The 23,921-nt window shown below is 52.5% G+C and overlaps 1 protein-coding gene across 1 annotated transcript; it reads right to left on the bottom strand.

Moving 5' to 3' along the window:
* Positions 1-919: 919 nt before the first annotated feature.
* On the bottom strand, positions 920-23,688 carry slc15a5 (solute carrier family 15 member 5). The gene is made up of 9 exons (XM_061229841.1): positions 23,289-23,688; positions 16,144-16,366; positions 14,856-15,025; positions 14,223-14,443; positions 12,612-12,798; positions 6,809-6,997; positions 3,867-3,998; positions 2,709-2,817; positions 920-1,074 (listed from the first exon to the last, which is right to left on the bottom strand). The coding sequence occupies exons 1-9, from the start codon at positions 23,686-23,688 to the stop codon at positions 933-935; spliced, it is 1,773 nt and encodes a 590-aa protein (XP_061085825.1). The 3' UTR covers positions 920-932.
* Between the last annotated feature and the right edge of the window lie 233 nt (positions 23,689-23,921).

Genomic DNA, 23,921 nt, shown 5'->3' with positions numbered 1-23,921 from the left:
GTCCCTGAGCAAGACACCTAACCCCCAAACGCTCCTGACGAGCTGGTCGGTGCCTCACATGGCAGCCAATCGCCGTTGGTGTGTGAGTGTGTGTATGAACGGGTGAATGAGAAGCATCAATTGTACAGCGCTTTGGATAAAGGCGCTATATAAATGCCGACCATTTACCTTCGACCGCGTCCTCGGGGGGCCTCTCCCTCCCGGCTCGCGTCTGCTCCTCCTGCCGCTTCGCTCAACGGCGCCGGGTTGGCGTTGGTTGGTTTTGAGAAACGTTTTACGGCGGGGAGACTTCCCACGACGCTGTCGTGAGCGTCTCGTGCCATTCCTCTTGACGGTTTTATTTAGTGTTAATATCCCGTCGACGCATTCTTGTTTTCTGGATTTAAATCCAGTCTACTTCTGATGATGCTGACGATTACAATGATTTTTCTCCATCTCTTCACTCCCAGAAGAATGATACAACCCACTGGCACGTCAGAGTTAGCGATTTTATCGGTCCGTTTTATTGTTGTATAATGATAAGAATGTGCAAAAGCTATTTACAGACACTGCAAAGGGTTTCACATTTTGCAATACAATACTTAATAAATACGTATAAACACAGGCGTGTAAAAATAGTACCCGGCTCACATAAATATGTCCGTCGCTAGGGTGTGTAACGCCAGCGTTACAGTGCTCCTTTCGCAGGTGATGTCACACAACAGTCTCCCTGGAAACCAGGGTATGTGTGGGGTCACACAACAGTCTCCCTGGAAACCAGGGTGTGTGTGGGGTCACACAACAGTCTCCCTGGAAACCAGGGTGTGTGTTGGGTCACACAGCAATCTCCCTGGAAACCAGGGTGTGTGCGGGGTCACAGGACGGTCTCCCTGGAAACCAGGGTGTGGGCAGGCTCACAGGATGGTCTCCATGGTAACCGGGCGTGGGCGGGGTCACAGGAGGGTCTCTATGGAGGCCAGCGTGTAGGAGCGCTCCACGGTGTCGTAGAAACGCAGACACTTCTTGTGCTGGAGCAGCTTCTCTGCTAGGTGGCTCCTCCCACCTTGCCCCAACTCCACACTCAGATCACTGTACCTGCAGAAAACACAGCACAACACAGCCTGTTACAGCATAACACAGCACAACACAACCTGTTCCAGCACAACACAGCCTGTTCCAGCACAACACAGTCTATTACAGCCTGTTACAGCACAACACAGTCTGTTACAGCCTGTTCCAGCACAACACAGTCTATTACAGCCTGTTCCAGCACAACACAGTCTATTACAGCCTGTTACAGCACAACACAGCCTGTTCCAGCACAACACAGTCTATTACAGCCTGTTACAGCACAACACTGCCTGTTCCAGCACAACACAACCTGTTACAGCACAACACAGCCTGTTCCAGCACAACACAGCCTGTTACAGCACAATACAGCCTGTTACAGCACAACACAGCCTGTTACAGCACAACACAGTCTGTTCCAGCACAACACAGCCTGTTACAGCCTGTTACAGCACAACACAGCCTGTTACAGCACAACACAGCCTGTTACAGCCTGTTCCAGCACAACACAGCCTGTTACAGCCTGTTACAGCACAACACAGTCTGTTCCAGCACAACACAGCCTGTTACAGCCTGTTACAGCACAACACAGTCTGTTCCAGCACAACACAGCCTGTTACAGCCTGTTCCAGCCTGTTCCAGCACAACACAGCCTGTTACAGCCTGTTCCAGCACAACACAGTCTGTTCCAGCACAACACAGTCTGTTCCAGCACAACACTGCCTGTTAGAGTCTGTTCCAGCACAATACAGCCTGTTACAGCACATCACGTAGTGCTGTCTGGTTCAGAGTAACTGCAGCCCACTGACTCCGCCGACTACAGAATTTAGAAAACGATTGTTCTGAGGTGGGTGGAGCAGAAGTGTCCATCTCATGAACATAAAGTATTCTCTAACCAATCAGGTGCAGGCAGTGTTCCCTGTTGTATTGATCGATAACCGCTGGCTTTCCGACTTTGAAAACGAGCCGTTAAAACGGACAAATTTGCGGCCGTCAACAATTTTCCGACTCAGCATCTTTATTGACATTATACGACAGCGGGGTACGTCGAAAAGGGTACTCAGACTACAGAAATGATTTTTCAAACTTTAGAGGGCAGCAGAACACTTTTCTACAAGTTTTACCAAAATGATGTTTTCATAAATGAAATGATGGCATGGATTAAAATGTTTCACTATAAAGTAGGAATACAAACATGTTTACAGCTAAACAATTAAAGGTACAATAGGTAATTTTCGGACTTCTAACAATCAAGAGAGGAATAGCAGCAACAAACACGCTCAAACCACAACACTGTTTATCCCTCCCCCTTCTCTGTGAACTTGCTGACGTTGAAACGCCATTGGCTGTGGCAATTAGGACCAATTGTGCCGGCCCATCAACTGCATATTTTGAAATCCGAATTTAAGGACTATAAACACAGGCAGAGGGCGAGTCAACACGTCAGTGAGCCCTTTTCAACGGTAGGAAGGGACTTACAATGGTCTTGTAACGATGTTTTAACACAAAAATCTTACCTGTTGTACCTTTAAGAGTGTAGAGTGTAATTACCCTTTCGCTGTGGATGGTCCGTTCTAGCACATTCTACAACGGTTAGCTCTCAGATAAAACCATGAATCCTGCAGGACAGCTACAGGAACTAGGGTTGACGTGACCTGTACCTGTATGATATTCTCCAGAACACCAGCGTGTTGACGGCCATCAGTGTCGCGAGCAGGAAGAAGAACCGCTCCAAGTTTCCTTCACTCAAACTGTCTGGGTAAAAGTTGCCTGCAGCCACAAATTGCAACACTGCAATTATTATTATGATTACGATTATTACTCTTTTCTGGGGAAGGGAGAGTGGGGCAGGGTCCAGGTTAGCTGAAAGTATGTGGATTTATCTTTTATTGAATCACTCTGTGTCGTTTTTACACGACTGCTCTCGCTGTGTTAGAAAGAGCTTGGCAGCATCAGGTGGGAAGACGAGAAAATGGAGGTAAAATGGTAGATGCTGAGATTACTGATTTCTCTGAGTGTATGGTGTGTGTGTGTGTGTGTGTGTGTGAGAGTATGTGTGTGTGTATGTGCCTGTGTGTCTGTTGTGTTGTGTGTGTGTGTGTGTGTGTGTGTGTGTGTGTGTGTGTGGGGTGGGGGACAACAGTGCTGGGACCGACAGGTGAGTCTTTCCCCTGAAACAACTCTTACTTTCACACAGCACTTCCAGGCCTTACTGCCAAGCCACAAACTCTCTGAACACACTCACACACATAGATACACACACAAACACACACACACATAGATACACACACACACACACACACACACACACACACACACATAGATACACACACACACACAGACATAGATACTCACACACACACACACTCACACACACACTCCATCTCCCTCTCTCACATATAAGCCGCCCAGCTGAGAGATGTGAGGTGTTCTGTTAGCTCTGCTTAGCTCTGCTGTGCTGCTGTTCAACTGACCCCCCTGTCTGCTCTGCTGTGTGCTGCAGGAGATGGGGGGGGGTACCACACATGAAACAGTGTTTTTGTTCTTTCCTGCGGTGGCCAGAGCCCACAGCCCTCATACATTTTAGATAACGCATCCCCACCCCCAACCCAACCCCTCAGGTCCGTTGAGAAAGGGCCAATGTTGACCTGGTCCACCAAGGTAGAGAGGGAGAGAGAGAGAGGGAGAGAGAGAGGACGCACTTTGTAGATGCTGTGGGCGTCCCAGGGCACTCTGTGATGAGGAGCGTGAGTGGGAGAAGGAGAGAAGGAGGGATGGAGGGATGGAGGAGGGGGGGGTGGAGTTCAAACGGCGCGTACCTCCGGAGAGCAGGTAGACCAGCTGGATAACGAGCGCCCCAAGGAAGCAGCCGCCCCCGTACGAGAGGGCGAGCAGGTTGAGGGAGACCCCTCGCACGCTGCCGGGGGCCAGTCGGAACGCGAGGAGGGAACCTGCCGGAAGAGGGGGGGGGGGGGGGCAGAGAGGGGGGGTCAGTACGGTCTCCAGGGCGATGGGCCTCTCCCCGGCCCAGTCTCACCCCCGGGCTGCGGAGGAGATGAACTTGTCTGTTTCACCGGCGTGCCCCACACTCAGGCCACAGGGCTGTTTGTGTGTTTCAGGGAGAGAGAGGGAGGGAGAGAGGCAGAGAGAGAGGGAGAGAGGGAGAGCGATGGAGGGAGAGGGAGGCACTGGGCTCCATGGGAATGAGAGGGAGACTCACTCTCCCCGTCTCTCACTGTGAGCGAAAATAACGCCACACACATAGAGCCCTTGTTAATAGTAAAGCTTTTCTTTTATACTTTTTGTGTGTGTTTTGTGCGTGTTTGTGTGTGTGTGTGTGAGCCGTGAGTCTGTGTATGTTTGTGTGTCTGTGGGTATGCGTGTGAGCGTGTGTGTGTGTGTGTGTGTGTGTGAGCGTGTGAGTGTGTGTGTGTGTGTGTGTGTGTGTGTGTGAGCGTGTGAGTGTGTGTGTGTGTGTGAGCATGTGTGTGTGTGTGTGTGAGCATGTGTGTGTGTGTGTGTGTGTGTTTTTCAGGACCTGAGCTTTTATTTCATTTCAAGGTTCTGGCATTGTCTTTATTACTGAAATAAACCAATTGCATATGTTTGGAGAAACTGAGAGAAAATGTGTAGGTTACAATACACAGTAGGTGCCCATGAGCACAATAAACATATTTTTGCCAAATTATATGAAATTGAAATGGTCCAGTTTAACTGTCTTGACTGGCTTACAACAGCACAGCTGTAATAGGATTTAAACCTATGACCCATCTGGTGACAGGTTGCACTGAGCTGAAGGCTTTGACGGGACTGTTTCGGACAGCCATGGGAGAGGCAGCGTTGATCTCTATTTGACCCCAAAGTGACCGGTACAGTAATAAATCGCTCTTCCTGTGTAACTTTTAATGTGCACACACACACATACTCTCACACACCTACCACACACGTACGCACACACACACACACACACACACTCTCTCTCACACCTACCACACACACACACACACACGTTTTGGACTTCACAAAGTCGTTAGAGAAGTCCTGTACGGCTGACAGGCCAATTATACACAGACTGATAATTACAGCCATTAATAAACGTCTGTGATGTGAGGTATGAAAGATGGATAAGGCGCAGTGGTGATTAACAGCGGAGTGCCGTGCGTCTTGTTTGGATTCGCAAAGCCTCGGATCGTGTACGGTTCGCTTAAACACAACACGGACTCTGACGAGGCGTCCATTTTGAAAGCGTTTCAGTACGCTTGTGTCGAAATACAACTGAGCTGCATTCGACAGGATGAGGTATAAAACGCAGAAATGTAAATGTACTTTTGCGTGCACGATATGCACGGCGTTATACAGTACTGTGCAAAAGTCTTAGGCACCTGTATAACACTCTGTACAGATGAGATTCTTTCAATAATAATTCAGTGAAAGGTACTAAATGAACGTATTATACATTTTACATTACATTTGGCTGAATAGTTCAAAACTGAATCAAACCAATATTTTTTGTGACCCCTTCGGTGTTAAAACTGCATCACTTCTCTGAGATAGCCAACGCTGTCCTGCAGTTCTATAAGACAATCAGCAGGGAGGTTGTTCCAAGCATGTTGGAGAACTTTCCACAGTCTCTTCTGCAGACTTTGGTTGGCTCCTTGCTTCTGATCTCAGACAGCCTTGATCAGGTTTTTATGTAAAAAATAGTAAATTGCTTACAGTAATATGTTACTTTTTAAAATTAAATCCAAAAATGTCTCTGTAAAATGAAATCTTTTGATAAATGAATATTTGGAAATCTGAAATGTCTCCTTTGATACTAACACAAAAAAATAAGCATATATATAATAAAGTCTCGGGTGCCTAAGACTTCTGCACAGTACTGTATGTACTTTAGTATACATGTATAAATGCCAACTTGGCATCAGCATTTCGGGGCCCCAAAAATAGAACGGGTTGTTTTATGTTTGAATATGAATTCAAATGCAAATATTGCTGTGCATTTTGGTAGTTAGGCTGATTGGCCCTGGGTGGAGGGGAGCTTCATGGTGCGATCTCACGCTGATTACCATTACAGCTCTTCAATCTGAATGTAGATTATCCCTGATAATGGATCTGAGCAGCATGGTTACTAGTGCCCTGAGAGTCGCTGTGAAGGGGTGATCTTACAGCAGAGCCGCTCAACGCTTTTCCCGGAAATCTACCGTCCTGTAGGTTTGAACTCCCAACCCTAAAAAAGCGCACCTCACTCAACAGCTAGAGCAGGGCTGTCCACCCCTGTTCCAGATCTACGCTCCTGTAGGTTTTCAATCGAACCTTAATTTGGCACACCTGTATCTACAAGCAGTAATTAGCAGCTCAAGGAGATGTCTAGCTGTTGAATGGGGTGTGCTTTGTTAGGGTTGGGAGTGACAACCTACAGGATGGTAGATCTCCACGGCTGAATTTGGGTGCGCTCTTACAGGACGGCTGAATTTGGGCGCGCTCTTACAGGACGGCTGAATTTTGGCACGCTCTTACAGGACGGCTGAATTTGGGCGCGCTCTTACAGGACGGCTGAATTTGGGTGCGCTCTTACAGGACAGCTGAATTTGGGGGCACACTCTTGCAGGACAGCTGAATTTGGGTGCGCTCTTACAGGACAGCTGAATTTGGGGGCACACTCTTACAGGACGGCTGAATGTGGGCGTACTCTTACAGGACAGCTGAATGTGGGTGCGCTCTTACAGGACGGCTGAATGTGGGGGAGTCGGGGTGCTCTTACATGCGGGGGTGACCAGCGCCTCGGCCACGCCCAGCAGGATGTACTGGGGGGTGAGCTGGAAGCAGCCCATGGAGGAGACGTGCAGGGCCTTGCCCGACAGAGACTGCTCCACCAGCGGGTAGCTCTTCCTCTGCAGCTCCGCCAGCCCAGCCGCCAAGACCGAGAGAGCCGCACACGCGTGTCCCGCCACTGCAACACACAGGTAACACGCTCTGTGAGAAACTACAACACACAGGTAACACGCTCTGTGAGAAACTACAACACACAGGTAACACGCTCTGTGAGAAACTACAGCACACAGGTAACACGCTCTGTGAGAAATTACAACACACAGGTAACACGCTCTGTGAGAAACTACAACACACAGGTAACACGCTCTGTGAGAAACTACAGCACACAGGTAACACGCTCTGTGAGAAATTACAACACACAGGTAACACGCTCTGTGAGAAACTACAGCACACAGGTAACACGCTCTGTGAGAAACTACAGCACACAGGTAACACGCTCTGTGAGAAACTACAACACACAGGTAACACGCTCTGTGAGAAACTACAGCACACAGGTAACACGCTCTGTGAGAAACTATACTAACTATAGTATCATACTAACTCTGTAAGAAAGTACAGCATGGAGGTATCAGGTTAATGTCAAAAACACCAGCCTGCTTTTAAAGTTATTACCTCAATACTTTTAAGTACGCAAATATGGAATTGTCTATTGATTTGACATTTCGTTTGAAGAAAGCAAACTCTCCGGTTTAGCCACATTTGTCAAAGGTTTTATTGTCTGAAAAGCCCCATAGCTTAAGAGAGCTCCAGTGTGCCTTCTGCACACCCAGTGTGGAGATCTGCGGGGGGGGGAAAGGTTTGTGGGGGGTTGCGTTCGGGTAGACGTCCGGGCGGGACGGTATTGTGGGACCCCTCTCTGTCGACGCCAGCTCCCTGCAGTCCCGTGGGCCCATCCATAACTACAGTACAGCGTCCGAAGGCATGATGTATGTTGATCGACCCGGGTCCTGCGTCAGTTCTTAAAATGTTCCTCTGGTTCCTTTTTATAGCCGCTCGGCGCGCGGAACACATCCGTTTTCGGCGAGAAAGTGACGGAGGACGAGCGGGGGCTCGGCGGGGCTGCGGGAGTCGCCCTCCGACGGTTTTAAAAATGAGCAGCGGGACGGATGGCCTGTGGGTGAAACAGAAGGCGTGCGCGCGGTGATGAATGTTCCCTGGACGAGAGACGGCGGGGGCCCGTCGGCCGTCACACCCGCGCAGCGCTCCGGCTCCCGCCGCCCGCCTGAAGATGACGAACGAGGGCGGCCACGTCTGCGAACACACACCGGGGCGGCCCGTGGTGTAGCGGTTAAGGTAAAGGACTGGGACGCGCGAGGTCGGCGGTTCTAATCCCGGTGTGGCCGCAATAAGATCCGCACAGGCGTTGGGCCCTTGAGCAAGGCCCTTAACCCTGCATTGCTCCAGGTTGTCTCCTGTTTAGTCTAATCAACTGTACGTCGCTCTGGATAAGAGTGTCCGCCAAATGCCATTAATGTAATGTAATGTAATGTAATGTAATGTAATGGAACGGAGTGAGAACCGTGTCCCGTAATAGCGGCCTGTGTGGGCGCCAGTCATCAATATCATTGGCCGAGCGTGTGGAGAAAGGGATTGTGGGTAGCCGGGGAGGGGAGTCAGGAACTGCAGGCTCTTTACAAAGGCCTAGGCTGCATCCGTCATCTCCCAACACGCTCAGTAAAGGGGTGTGGGTCTCACCTATGAGCGTGTTGGGGGACAGCGTTGAGTAACGGGGTGTGGGTCTTACCTATGAGCGTGTTGGGGGACAGCGTTGAGTAACGGGGTGTGGGTCTCACCTATGAGCGTGTTGGGGGACAGCGTTGAGTAACGGGGTGTGGGTCTCACCTATGAGCGTGTTGGGGGACAGCGTTGAGTAACGGGGTGTGGGTCTTACCTATGAGCGTGTTGGGGGACAGCGTTGAGTAACGGGGTGTGGGTCTTACCTATGAGCGTGTTGGGGGACAGCGTTGAGTAACGGGGTGTGGGTCTTACCTATGAGCGTGTTGGGGGACAGCGTTGAGTAACGGGGTGTGGGTCTCACCTATGAGCGTGTTGGGGGACAGCGTTGAGTAACGGGGTGTGGGTCTCACCTATGCGCGTGTTGGGGGACAGCGTTGAGTAACGGGGTGTGGGTCTTACCTATGAGCGTGTTGGGGGACAGCGTTGAGTAACGGGGTGTGGGTCTTACCTATGAGCGTGTTGGGGGACAGCGTTGAGTAACGGGGTGTGGGTCTCACCTATGAGCGTGTTGGGGGACAGCGTTGAGTAACGGGGTGTGGGTCTCACCTATGAGCGTGTTGGGGGACAGCGTTGAGTAACGGGGTGTGGGTCTTACCTATGAGCGTGTTGGGGGACAGCGTTGAGTAACGGGGTTTGGGTCTTACCTATGAGCGTGTTGGGGGACAGCGTTGAGTAACGGGGTGTGGGTCTTACCTATGAGCGTGTTGGGGGACAGTGTTGAGTAACGGGGTGCGGGTCTCACCTATGAGCGTGTTGGGGGACAGCGTTGAGTAACGGGGTGTGGGTCTCACCTATGAGCGTGTTGGGGGACAGTGTTGAGTAACGGGGTGTGGGTCTCACCTATGAGCGTGTTGGGGGACAGCGGGCTCGTGTGGAGAGACAGTGTTGAGTAACGGGGTGTGGGTCTTACCTATGAGCGTGTTGGGGGACAGTGTTGAGTAACGGGGTGTGGGTCTCACCTGTGAGCGTGTTGGGGAACAGCGTTGAGTAACGGGGTGCGGGTCTCACCTATGAGCGTGTTGGGGGACAGCGTTGAGTAACGGGGTGTGGGTCTCACCTATGAGCGTGTTGGGGGACAGTGTTGAGTAACGGGGTGTGGGTCTCACCTATGAGCGTGTTGGGGGACAGCGGGCTCGTGTGGAGAGACAGTGTTGAGTAACGGGGTGCGGGTCTCACCTATGAGCGTGTTGGGGGACAGCGTTGAGTAACGGGGTGTGGGTCTCACCTATGAGCGTGTTGGGAGACAGTGTTGAGTAACGGGGTGTGGGTCTCACCTATAGCGTGTTGGGGGACAGCGTTCAGTAAAGGGGTGTGAGTCTCACCTATGAGCGTGTTGGGAGACAGTGTTGAGTAACGGGGTGCGGGTCTCACCTATGAGCGTGTTGGGGGACAGCGTTGAGTAACGGGGTGTGGGTCTCACCTATGAGCGTGTTGGGGGACAGCGTTGAGTAACGGGGTGTGGGTCTCACCTATGAGCGTGTTGGGGGACAGCGGGCTCATGTGGAGAGACAGCGTTGAGTAACGGGGTGCGGGTCTCACCTATGAGCGTGTTGGGGGACAGTGTTGAGTAACGGGGTGCGGGTCTCACCTATGAGCGTGTTGGGGGACAGCGTTGAGTAACGGGGTGTGGGTCTTACCTATGAGCGTGTTGGGGGACAGCGTTGAGTAACGGGGTGCGGGTCTCACCTATGAGCGTGTTGGGGGACAGCGTTGAGTAACGGGGTGTGGGTCTCACCTATGAGCGTGTTGGGGGACAGCGGGCTCGTGTGGAGAGACAGCGTTGAGTAACGGGGTGCGGGTCTCACCTATGAGCGTGTTGGGTGACAGCGTTGAGTAACGGGGTGTGGGTCTTACCTATGAGCGTGTTGGGGGACAGCGTTGAGTAACGGGGTGTGGGTCTTACCTATGAGCGTGTTGGGGGACAGCGTTGAGTAACGGGGTGCGGGTCTCACCTATGAGCGTGTTGGGGGACAGCGTTGAGTAACGGGGTGTGGGTCTTACCTATGAGCGTGTTGGGGGACAGCGTTGAGTAACGGGGTGCGGGTCTCACCTATGAGCGTGTTGGGGGACAGCGTTGAGTAACGGGGTGTGGGTCTCACCTATGAGCGTGTTGGGGGACAGCGTTGAGTAACGGGGTGTGGGTCTTACCTATGAGCGTGTTGGGGGACAGCGTTGAGTAACGGGGTGTGGGTCTTACCTATGAGCGTGTTGGGGGACAGTGTTGAGTAACGGGGTGCAGGTCTCACCTATGAGCGTGTTGGGGGACAGCGTTGAGTAACGGGGTGCGGGTCTCACCTATGAGCGTGTTGGGGGACAGCGTTGAGTAACGGGGTGTGGGTCTCACCTATGAGCGTGTTGGGGGACAGTGTTGAGTAACGGGGTGTGGGTCTCACCTATGAGCGTGTTGGGGGACAGCGGGCTCGTGTGGAGAGACAGTGTTGAGTAACGGGGTGCGGGTCTCACCTATGAGCGTGTTGGGGGACAGCGTTGAGTAACGGGGTGTGGGTCTCACCTATGAGCGTGTTGGGAGACAGTGTTGAGTAACGGGGTGTGGGTCTCACCTATAGCGTGTTGGGGGACAGCGTTCAGTAAAGGGGTGTGAGTCTCACCTATGAGCGTGTTGGGAGACAGTGTTGAGTAACGGGGTGCGGGTCTCACCTATGAGCGTGTTGGGGGACAGCGTTGAGTAACGGGGTGTGGGTCTCACCTATGAGCGTGTTGGGGGACAGCGTTGAGTAACGGGGTGCGGGTCTCACCTATGAGCGTGTTGGGTGACAGCGTTGAGTAACGGGGTGTGGGTCTTACCTATGAGCGTGTTGGGGGACAGCGTTGAGTAACGGGGTGCGGGTCTCACCTATGAGCGTGTTGGGGGACAGCGTTGAGTAACGGGGTGTGGGTCTCACCTATGAGCGTGTTGGGGGACAGCGGGCTCGTGTGGAGAGACAGCGTTGAGTAACGGGGTGCGGGTCTCACCTATGAGCGTGTTGGGGGACAGTGTTGAGTAACGGGGTGCGGGTCTCACCTATGAGCGTGTTGGGTGACAGCGTTGAGTAACGGGGTGTGGGTCTTACCTATGAGCGTGTTGGGGGACAGCGTTGAGTAACGGGGTGCGGGTCTCACCTATGAGCGTGTTGGGGGACAGCGTTGAGTAACGGGGTGTGGGTCTTACCTATGAGCGTGTTGGGGGACAGCGTTGAGTAACGGGGTGCGGGTCTCACCTATGAGCGTGTTGGGGGACAGCGTTGAGTAACGGGGTGTGGGTCTCACCTATGAGCGTGTTGGGGGACAGCGTTGAGTAACGGGGTGTGGGTCTCACCTATGAGCGTGTTGGGGGACAGCGTTGAGTAACGGGGTGTGGGTCTCACCTATGAGCGTGTTGGGGGACAGCGGGCTCGTGTGGAGAGACAGTGTTGAGTAACGGGGTGCAGGTCTCACCTATGAGCGTGTTGGGGAACAGCGGGCTCGTGTGGAGAGACAGTGTTGAGTAACGGGGTGCAGGTCTCACCTATGAGCGTGTTGGGGGACAGCGTTGAGTAACGGGGTGCGGGTCTCACCTATGAGCGTGTTGGGGGACAGCGTTGAGTAACGGGGTGCGGGTCTCACCTATGAGCGTGTTGGGGGACAGCGTTGAGTAACGGGGTGCGGGTCTCACCTATGAGCGTGTTGGGGGACAGCGTTGAGTAACGGGGTGCGGGTCTCACCTATGAGCGTGTTGGGGGACAGCGTTGAGTAACGGGGTGCGGGTCTCACCTATGAGCGTGTTGGGGGACAGCGTTGAGTAACGGGGTGTGGGTCTCACCTATGAGCGTGTTGGGGGACAGCGTTGAGTAACGGGGTGCGGGTCTCACCTATGAGCGTGTTGGGGGACAGCGTTGAGTAACGGGGTGCGGGTCTCACCTATGAGCGTGTTGGGGGACAGCGTTGAGTAACGGGGTGCGGGTCTCACCTATGAGCGTGTTGGGGGACAGCGTTGAGTAACGGGGTGCGGGTCTCACCTATGAGCGTGTTGGGGGACAGCGGGCTCTTGTGGAGAGACAGTGCGCTCACAGCGCTGCACTGGAGCAGGGGCGACAGCACAAGCAGGGGCAGGATGCTGATCACGTTCATCACCCCGATGGGCAGCAGGAACCCGTTCAGGTTGAGGTTGGAGTTCATGGCCTGGAGGTAGTACCCGGAGGGGATCTGGGGTTCAAACAGAACACAACCGTTCAAACGCAACACAACCGTTCATCCAACACAACCGTTCATACAACATAACTGTTTAAACGCAACACAGCTGTTTAAATGCAACACAACTGTTCAAACACAACACAACCGTTCATCCAACACAACCGTTCAAACACAACACAACCGTTCATCCAGTCCAGCTTCATTTCCTTCAGGGGGTGAGGATGGAGAGGATGAAGGCTGGCAGAAGTTACTGAGAGTTTTATCCTAATGAAAGGTTCGTGCGAACCCCGTGGGGGGGGTTGTTAAGAGTGGAACCCCCGTCATGTTGAAGGAACATGAAGAAGTGTGTGACTTTTAAGCAGTGGAAGCAGGAAAGGTAATAAAAAGTGACTTCTGTCAGGGCAGTGGAGAGCAGATTAGCGGCAGATTAGCCCACAGCCCTTTTCGTAGCATTCGTAAGCGGGCCCTTTGCCTTGCGCTTGTTAAAATGGATTGTGTTGTGTAGCTGCAGGGTGTGGTTCAATAAGCCTCCCCTGAAATTAGGCTCAACGCTCTTTCATCCGAGTCTGTGGAAGGGGCGGTCGATTCCGCCAATTCGTTTGGCCCGCGCCGTCAAAAACCAAAAAAAGGAGCGGGGAGTAGTGTCGGAGCAAAAGTTATTTGGCGAATACGAGCTCGTCGAGACGCAATCAATCACCTTTTTAGAACAACGGCGGACACAAGCAATTTCAAAAGTGGCAGACAACTTTTTTTCTTTTTTTTAAAAGGAGAAATGTAGGATGTTTGGCAAGCAAGAGGACATTTTAAAAATGTAACAAAGATATTATATGAGGCATTCGCGGTTTAAGGAGGCTCACTCTCCCATCACAAAATAGTTGCTTATTAGATTTTGCATTGGTATCTCATTTCCCTCGGGGACACACATCTTGAGTGTTTTGGCAGATTTGACAGCCTGTGTGGGCGGGGCCTTAGCATGTGTGGGCGGGGCCTTAGTCTGTATGGGCGGGTCCTTCGCCGGTGTGGGCGGTTCTTTAGCCTGTGTGGGCGGTTCTTTAGCCTGTGTTGGTGGGGCTTTAGCCTGTGTGGGCGGTTCTTTAGCCTGTGTTGGTGGGGCTTTAGCCTGTGTGGGCAGGGCTTTAGCCTGTATGGGCGGTGCTTTAGCCTGTATGGGCGGTGCTTTAGCCTATGTGGGCGGGGCTTTAGCCTGTATGGGCGGGGCTTTGGCATGTGTGGGCGGTGCTTTGGCCTGTGTGGGCGGTGCTTTGGCCTGTGTGGGCAGTGCTTTAGCATGTATGGGCGGGGCTTTGGCATGTGTGGGCGGTGCTTTGGCATGTGTGGGCGGTGCTTTGGCATGTGTGGGCGGGGGTTTAGCATGTATGGGCGGGGCTTTGGCCTGTGTGGGCGGGGCATAAGCCAGGCGGCGCGGGCGGGCTCACCTGGGCGATGCAGGTGCGGTACAGCAGCTGCAGGCCGTACAGAGGGAACAGACGGGACATGATCTTCACGTTCTCCACGTGCGCCTCGCTGTAGCGTCCCCCGTTGTTCTCCTTGGCGCGGTCCAGCCAGCTGACCACATCCCCGCTCAGGTAGCGGTACCTGACGCAGCACATCTTCAGCGAGGACAGGAACACGCCTAGCGTGGTGAGCAGGGACCCGCCTGCACAGAGTCATACAACATCACTGTGAGAGTGTGTGTGTGTGTGTGTGTCTCTGTGTGTGTGTGTGTGTGTGTGTGTGTGAGAGTGTGTGAGAGTGAGTGTGTGTGTGTGTGAGTGTGTGTGTGTGTGTGAGAGAGTGTGTGTGTGTGTGTGTGTGTGTGTGTGAGAGAGTGTGTGTGTGTGTGTGTGTGTGTGTGTGTGAGAGAGAGTCTGTGTGTGTCTGTGTGTGTGTGAGTGTGTGTGTCTGTGTCTGTGTGTGTGAGAGAGTGAGTGTGTGTGTGTGTGTGAGAGAGAGTGAGTGTGTGTGTGTGTGTGTGGGTACCCCAGCAATAGGGACTCGTAACACAGATGTCAGTAGAGACAGAGAGCTTGGTGTCACACACTGCTCAGGTGAGGGGAGGTGAAGGTTACCTTTCTTGGGGCGAAAGGTGAGGTTTTGCCGCACCATGTGGATGGCGATCATTCCCAGCACGGCTGAGGTGAAGGGGATGAGGAGCCCCAGGTTTTTGGCCACAGACTGCTGGATGTAGGCGATCCCCAAAAACACCACCGTCGAGTTCAGATTCACCAACCAGTAGAACCTTCCAGAACCAAGCGGTGGCCAAAGAAAAGGTCTTAAATCCAAAGTCAGCTTAACAGATGAGTAAAGTCTCAAGACAAGAACAAAGACAATCCATCGCTGTCCTGTTCATAAACCCACTCTCGCACCAGGGCTGGCTCAATCTCTTTCACCAACGAAAGCTGGCGTCTGAAGCTCTCGTGCTTTTAGGCATTCATTAAATGCACAATATGAGATAGGGCTGAAATATGGAATGTCAATATTTTTTAACTGCCTTTAGACACACACAACAACATCGAAAATGCAGTGACACAGTCGCAATTAAAATGTAGAACACAAATGCAGCAAGCACTTTGTGCACTGGCAGAAAATAAAATTATTATTATTATTATTATTATTATTATTAATTCAATTCAATTCAATTAATTTTGTATAGCACTTTTCACAGAAGACTGTCACAAAGACACTTTACAGAGTGAATTGAACATCAGGCAGCTGAAAGCCCTAAGCCCCCTATAGCATAAGAAAAAACCCTCAAACAGTGGTGAGATAAAAAAAGTCCACGATGGGAAGAAATCTCAGGAGGAACCCAGCTATAGGGGCATATAGGTTTAATGTATGGAACTAAAGTCCATATGGAGGGATGTAGAGGGATGTAGTATGATTATTATTATTATTATTATTATTATTATTATTCTGGGGCAGCCTTGTGGCTCAGGTGCTTGACTGGGAACCAGGAAGGTGGTTCACGGCACAATAAGACCAGCCATTCGGTTCTTGAGCAAGGCCTAACCCCGCAGTTAGGCCTTTAACCCCACAGTTACATTACATTACATGTCACTTGGCTGACGCTTTTATCCAAAGCGACTTACAGTTGATTAGACTAAGCAGGAAACAATCCTCCCCTCGATCAATGCGGGGATGAGGGCCTCGCTCAAGGGCCCAACGGCTGTGCGGATCTTATCGCGGCTACACCGGGGATCGAACCGCCGGCCTTGCGGGTCCCGGTCACGTACCTCAACCACCGCGCTACAGGCCGCCGCAACAGCCCTTCAGCAAGGCCTTTCACCCCATACAGCCCCTGCTTAGTCTAATCAACTGCAAGTGGCTTTGGATGAAAAGCGCCTGCGCGCGGCTCACCAGTTGAAGAAGGAGAAGAGCTGGTGGTGGTCGTAGCCCTGCACGCTGTAGGCCCCCAGCGGGCAGAGGATGGCGCGGATGCCCCCCGCGCCCAGCGCGGCCGCCAGCAGGCCCGTGTAGAAGAGCGCGTGCCGCTCCCGCCGCGCCAGCGTGTGCGTGACGTGGTGCGTGTCCGTGTAGAAGTCCTCGAACGTGAACGCCACCACCGGCAGCATGGCGGTGCCTGCGGGAACGTCGCACGACCTCTCGTCACATGACCTCTCACTTGTCACATGAGCTCTCGCGCCTTGGAATCGTGTCGTGGTGTAATTGTGTAATTGTGTTGTAGAATAGTAACGTAACATTGTCGTAGTGTCTCACTGTAGCCGTGTAATTGTGCAGTTGCATAGTAGTAGTAGTTACACCCCTCAATAGGCGCTTGGAGACTTGCGGAGTAGTTTTGTAGTTTTTTGTAGTTTTGTAGTTTTTTAATATCTGTACAATGCCACTGTTTCTACTGTACTGTATGTTGACCTGGACGTGGCATTGGCAAAAAATGATGTTTGCATTCTTCAGCAAATGTAGCCATATCCGTAGATTTCCCACAAACAGCAGTCGTTGCCGTATGGCGGCCATTTTGATTGGGTTAAACTGACGCTTCAGTTACAAAATGGCCGCCGAATAATCACACTGAACATTGTGCAGATTTCAGGAAATGTAGATTTCCATCCCACGAGAGCGCAGAGATATAATGAACCATTTGTAAGATATTGTTTCTTTCATCATCTGGCAAACATGCAGTTATTATAAGTTCTTTTCCCCTTCTTTCCTGCTTTCAATCTCAGCATTAGATTAAACCATTTCTATTCCAAGAGTAGCACATTCAAAGCAATTCAGGTCAATTAAAAGAATATATGAATATAATTGTATTTTTTGAAAGCTTGAAGGATTTTGGGGTGTTACAAACACAGCCGTGTGTTTCCGGAGCTTAAACAACACCGAGCACCCCTAAAACGCGACACAAAGCCAAGATGCATTATTTACACCCCGGCGGAGAGCGCAAGATGGCACATCTGGAAATGAGGACAAACCAACGGAAAAAAACAAAAAAACGTCGAGCGAGTCGTGAAGAAAACATGAAACCCGCGAGGAAGAAAGAGCAAACTGGAAACGATTAAACGAACCGGGGGCCGGCGCGCCCATCCGGGGGGAATATTCCGGATCTTCTATCAATCGGGGGTATGACAGATTGTCACGGGGGGCTTGTTTGAAGTGCGTCCGCGCCGGGCCCGGGCGCGGGTAAATAAAACATCACCCTTTACCGCGGCTTCGCCGCTTAACGGGGCCGGCCCCCCGCTGATCAAAAGAACGTTGGCTTTGATTAATCAATCGGGCGGCGCTGGTGGCCAAATCCCGCCGATTGATCCGGTTGGCGGGCGGGACGGCGAGATGGAGGTCAGAGCCTGAGTGAGACTCGCAGCATGTGAAAAGGCTTCTCCCGGCGTTCACACCGCCCCGCTCCAATTCCGCATCGAGCTTCCTCCCGCGCGCCAAGCCTTCTCTCTCCCTTTCTCTTTTTTCCGGGTGAGAACGAGGCCGCGCCCTCGACGGGAGCATCTTAAATCGCCGCCGTCGGGTTGTTTTTACCCCGGCCCGGTCAGGCGCGGTGTGTTCGGAAACCCCCGGCCCGAAATCCCGGAGGAGGCGGGAAAAGGTCGGCGTTCTCGTCCCGCGCGCTGTGAGAACTCGCGCCTCGCCGTCGGCCCGAGCTCTCTGGAAGGTTCGAACCGCAGACACGACCCTGAACTCTGACCCCTTGACCTACGACCTTTCTTCGAAAAACCCAGGTGTCGGAATGACCGGGTTCCTTCGAATCACCCGCTCAGTCAACAAGAGCGAAAACAAACAATAATACCACCACCCCCCCCCCCCCCCCTGCAGCCATTTTAGGGACCCTTACAGACTTAAGCTCAGGGTTGGTCAGAGCAGTGTCCCTCCCCAGGAAAGACCCCCCCCCCCACCCCCTCAGAACTGACACTCTTGTCTTCTCACACCTCACTTGTTCCTCCCTGCCCGCGCTCACCCGGTTAATGCAAATGAGCGTAATCTGAAATGAAGAGGAAAGTAAACTTTGCGAGTTGAGCTCGCCGGGCTCCCAGCGGGAGAGATGGAGGCAGAGAGCCTTGCTCTAATTCTGTCATTGTCTCACGCTGAGATTTCAAAGTTTGACTTAAGCAACTCTTCAGCTGCCTTTGTTGAATGACGTCGGGGATAACAGGTCTCAGTCTTCCTTCCTGTTCGAGAAAAAAAAAAAAGGGAGGAAAAAAAAAAACACACACTACCAGACGTCTCCTCTTTAAAGGAAACTTAAAGGAGCGCTTCTTCACTTGCCGCGGTAATATTCCTTCCCTGATATTGTCTTTTTTAATTTCCCTTTGATTTCTCCTGATCCGCGGGAGTGCTTTACCGTCGGAACTTATGTGAAGTCGCGGCAAGTCTGAGATAATTTCGACACCCTTTTTTTGGAAAAACAAAGACGTGACGCACGCGCCTTCACAGATCTGCCGATGAAAGGGATTGACCTCGCCCCTCCTGGGACCTGCTCAGTGTTTCTCAACACTCCCATCCACTCTCTTGCTGTCTGTAGTCTGCAGTGCTGTTGACTGCAGACACAGCATCGCCCCCATAATTACTCTGCTAATTAGTCTCATTCCGCATTCCTCCTCTTGGAAGTGAACAGTCGGCGCCATTTTAAGGTTTGCTGGCTGATTAGCCGAAGCGAATTATTGTGAATGTGTTTTATTTTCAAAAGAATTGTGTCCTGTTGTGGTTCTAGCACAGGTAGTGGCGACCATTTTGCCTAGATCTTTCGCGATAACCTCCATTATCACAGGAGGGATGTAAATAATATGCTTTTCCCGCCCGTTAGCCCACGCAGAAAGAAAGTTTCGGTTGCTTTTCCTCGCCTGTTTCCCCTCAGTTTGAACCCCCACCCCCCCCAAAAAAAAAAAAAAACAGTGAGAAACTCGCTCAGAACTTCATAATTACAGCAGCCTACGTGACTGACGGGTACCCATTACAGTGGAAATTATCTGGGTAATTATCTCCCTGAAAGGGCCATTTATATTCCTTCATTAAACGGGGTGTACGAGGCCCGGCGCGTGTCGTTCGCCGGCGTGTGAAGAGCTTGGTTAAGAAAGGGCTCTAAGGAGACGAGGCCCGGCGTGTGAAGAGCTTGGTTAAGAAAGGGCTCTAAGGAGACGAGGACCCGCGTGGAAGAGCTTGGTTAAGAAAGGGCTCTAAGGAGACGAGGACCCGCGTGGAAGAGCTTGGTTAAGAAAGGGCTCTAAGGAGACGAGGCCCGGCGTGTGAAGAGCTTGGTTAAGAAAGGGCTCTAAGGAGACGAGGACCCCGCGTGGAAGAGCTTGGTGAAGAAAGGGCTCTAAGGAGACGAGGCCCGGCGTGTGAAGAGCTTGGTTAAGAAAGGGCTCTAAGGAGACGAGGCCCGGCGTGGAAGAGCTTGGTTAAGAAAGGGCTCTAAGGAGACGAGGCCCGGCGTGGAAGAGCTTGGTTAAGAAAGGGCTCTAAGGAGACGAGGCCCGGCGTGGAAGAGCTTGGTTAAGAAAGGGCTCTAAGGAGACGAGGCCCGGCGTGGAAGAGCTTGGTTAAGAAAGGGCTCTAAGGAGACGAGGCCCGGCGTGTGAAGAGCTTGGTTAAGAAAGGGCTCTAAGGAGACGAGGCCCCGCGTGGAAGAGCTTGGTTAAGAAAGGGCTCTAAGGAGACGAGGCCCGGCGTGGAAGAGCTTGGTTAAGAAAGGGCTCTAAGGAGACGAGGCCCGGCGTGGAAGAGCTTGGTTAAGAAAGGGCTCTAAGGAGACGAGGACCCGCGCGGAAGAGCTTGGTTAAGAAAGGGCTCTAAGGAGACGAGGCCCGGCGTGGAAGAGCTTGGTTAAGAAAGGGCTCTAAGGAGACGAGGCCCGGCGTGGAAGAGCTTGGTTAAGAAAGGGCTCTAAGGAGACGAGGCCCGGCGTGGAAGCGCTTGGTTAAGAAAGGGCTCTAAGGAGACGAGGGCCGGCGCGGAAGAGCTTGGTTAAGAAAGGGCTCTAAGGAGACGAGGCCCGGCGTGGAAGAGCTTGGTGAAGAAAGGGCTCTAAGGAGACGAGGCCCGGCGTGGAAGAGCTTGGTTAAGAAAGGGCTCTAAGGAGACGAGGCCCCGCGTGGAAGCGCTTGGTTAAGAAAGGGCTCTAAGGAGACGAGGCCCCGCGTGGAAGCGCTTGGTTAAGAAAGGGCTCTAAGGAGACGAGGCCCGGCGTGGAAGAGCTTGGTTAAGAAAGGGCTCTAAGGAGACGAGGCCCGGCGTGGAAGAGCTTGGTTAAGAAAGGGCTCTAAGGAGACGAGGCCCGGCGTGGAAGAGCTTGGTTAAGAAAGGGCTCTAAGGAGACGAGGCCCGGCGTGGAAGAGCTTGGTTAAGAAAGGGCTCTAAGGAGACGAGGCCCCGCGTGGAAGAGCTTGGTTAAGAAAGGGCTCTAAGGAGACGAGGCCCCGCGTGGAAGAGCTTGGTTAAGAAAGGGCTCTAAGGAGACGAGGCCCGGCGTGTGAAGAGCTTGGTTAAGAAAGGGCTCTAAGGAGACGAGGACCTGCGTGGAAGAGCTTGGTTAAGAAAGGGCTCTAAGGAGACGAGGCCCGGCGTGTGAAGAGCTTGGTTAAGAAAGGGCTCTAAGGAGACGAGGACCCCGCGTGGAAGAGCTTGGTGAAGAAAGGGCTCTAAGGAGACGAGGCCCGGCGTGGAAGAGCTTGGTTAAGAAAGGGCTCTAAGGAGACGAGGGCCGGCGCGGAAGAGCTTGGTTAAGAAAGGGCTCTAAGGAGACGAGGCCCGGCGTGGAAGAGCTTGGTTAAGAAAGGGCTCTAAGGAGACGAGGCCCCGCGTGGAAGAGCTTGGTTAAGAAAGGGCTCTAAGGAGACGAGGCCCCGCATGGAAGAGCTTGGTTAAGAAAGGGCTCTAAGGAGACGAGGCCCGGCGCGGAAGAGCTTGGTTAAGAATGGGCTCTCAGGAGACGAGGACCCCGCTGGCGACTGGTGGAAGCCTCGCTGGAGCGGTCTCCGGAGAGTCGGCCCTTGTTCTCGCACTCTGTGGAAGTGTCAGCGAAACACCCGCGAACCACTTACCAACGCATCTTCATTCGGCCCGCGTTCGAGTGCCTGCTGTGGAGACACGTGGAGATACACCAAGACCACCAACCGTGACATTATTTCCACTGTACCGTGTCACCGCTGTTAATATTAACTATGATCTTGTATGCCGATTTGTAACGTATTTTTGCAAAAAAAAGGGTCTAGAGGTCCCTGATATTAAAACAGATTCGCATTACACGAATCCGTATTCGTTCAACTTTTATTGCCGAATACCCGCACACCTGTTGAACAAAAACCCGCCGTTGACGTGCCGCCGGCTGCTAAATGAAACGGCGCCGGCGGTTAACCGCCGTGACGGTCGCGTTTATTGAAACGCCGTTCGCTTCGGACTGCGGCGAGGTCGGGAAGCCGGAAGGGAAGGAAACCGGCGCCGATGGGCCGAGCAAATTTACCCGCTTTCCGTCAAATAGCCGGCTCCTTTCAAAAAGTTCAATATCCATGCGGATATTCGCGAGTACATTCATATCCTCATTTGCTGCTAATAAGCCACATCATTCAGGTTCGAGCCGGCAGGGAATTCTTTCTCTGGATTGTCGGCATTGACAAGTCCCGGCAGCTCTTTCACTGTGGGTAGCTGGCCTATTATACTCTGCGCAGACCCGACAGGGGCAGGGGAGAGAGACTAATCACTCCGAGCGCCACACGAGTCATTCCAGGTTTCCTCTAACACCTACAAGCCCTCCGTACGGTGCAGGCTGTGCCTGGTGAGAGGAGGGGTTTTCTCAATGGACGCCCTTCGCCGCGTCATTGAATAACGCGAGGGTGACGGAAAGGCAGTCCGAAAACGTTTCAGAGAAATCGCTTCAGCCATCACGTCTTACTAGAAACCCTGGCGTAAAATCCAGCTCTGATCAGCTTGAAATTACCAGCTACGAGAGGTTTCGAAACACCGGCTTGAGCTGACCAAACCGTGTTGAGTATGGAGCTGGTCAAACCGTGTTGAGTATGGAGTTGGTCAACCAGCTACCAGCTGTTTCAAAAACCTAGCATGAGTTTTTTTTTTTTAGCGGGGATATTGTCATATTTTACTGTACAGGATGTATTCTTTCTTCAGTGCCGTTTCATTGTTGACATTTTCGATATTGGAGGCGCCTACGTGAGATGTGATTGTTCTGGAAAAGTAGCAAAAGTCCTGGAACGGCCCTGAACTTTTGGCCAAAAGCTGCTGGCGAAAACCCCAGCGTGAGGCCTGTCACATCGACGCAGGGTGATAAAAAATCAGAAACAGCCCTTCTCCCGCGCGCGCAAACAACCCTCAGACTACTGCGCGCTCGTCCCAATTTTCTCAATTCGTCAAGCGGAGTTCAGAATGAAGAGCGATATCCGCAGTGAGCCGCCCCGAGGCGACCCACCTCTCAGTGTAATGCCAATTCAGAGAAAAGCCACAGCCACAACAACAACAACAACAACAACAGCATTACTGCTAGCATCCGCCTATGGAATATTTCTGTTCTTAGATAATACTCATGTATGCTTAGAGACTTGTGATTAATCAGATAAATGTTACTTCTGTTTGATAATACTTGTGTATACTTAGAGACTTGTGATTAATCAGATAAATGTTACTTCTGCTCGTTTATACTCGTGTACACTTCGATAACCGGTCAGATAAATATGGATTGTGTTAGATAATCCCCACGTACACTTAGAGACCTGTTACGGGTCAGATAAATATGAATTGTGTTAGATAATCCCCACGTACACTTAGAGACCTGTGACCAGTCAGATAAATATGAATTGTGTTAGATAATCCCAACATACACTTAGAGACCTGTTACCCGCCAGATAAATATGGATTGTGTTAGATAATCCTCATGTACACTTAGAGACCTGTGACCAGTCAGATAAATATGAATTGTGTTCGATAATCGTCATGTACACTTATAGACCTGTGACTGGTCCGCTATACACCGATTCAGAGCAATGTCCGGCGTCGTGTCGGTGGTGAAGTCCTGGCGGACCATCTGTACGTACCGAAGAAGTGCAGCAGAATGCAGAGGCACAGGACCTTGGTCCTCCCCAGGCAGGTTTCGGCGAACCACCCCACCAGCACGGGGGTGAGGGTGCACACCCCCACGAACGCCAGGTTAGCGGTCGCCGCCTGGTAGTTGTCGTAGCCCAGCTTCACGGTGCAGAAGAGGATCATGTTGCAGACGATCCCGAAGAAGGTGAACCTCTCGCAGAGCTCCACCAGCAGCACGCACACCATCACCTGGAGCTTCTTGCGCCGGGACTGGGGCGGGCGCCCGGGGACCCGCTTCGGGGCCCTTTCGGGGGCCCGCGGCCGGCCTGCCCACTTGCCCCCCGCCGGGAGGCTGTGGCGACGCGGCTGGTGGTCCCGACTCGGGACCCGGCGCGGGTCTACGACCGCCATTTCCGCGAGGAGTGCGAGGGACGTTCTCTCGGAGACCTGGCGAGAGGGAGTCTGGAGCTCCCGGTCCCCTGGCCACGCGCTTCCCCCAGGGCTGTGGGAACGGGAGGGGAGAGGGGGGGCGGAAAGGGGCGGAATTCCTCACCCTGCCGCGAGCATTCCCCAGCGGTGCGGCTCCTGCCCGCTCAAAGGCCGCCGAGCGATCGGACCGCCCGACTCTCACGTGAGACAAGCGG

This window comes from Conger conger, chromosome 19 (assembly GCF_963514075.1).
Source record: "Conger conger chromosome 19, fConCon1.1, whole genome shotgun sequence".
Taxonomy (NCBI): Eukaryota; Metazoa; Chordata; class Actinopteri; order Anguilliformes; family Congridae; genus Conger; species Conger conger.
This window is presented reverse-complemented; position numbering and strand designations above follow the sequence as displayed.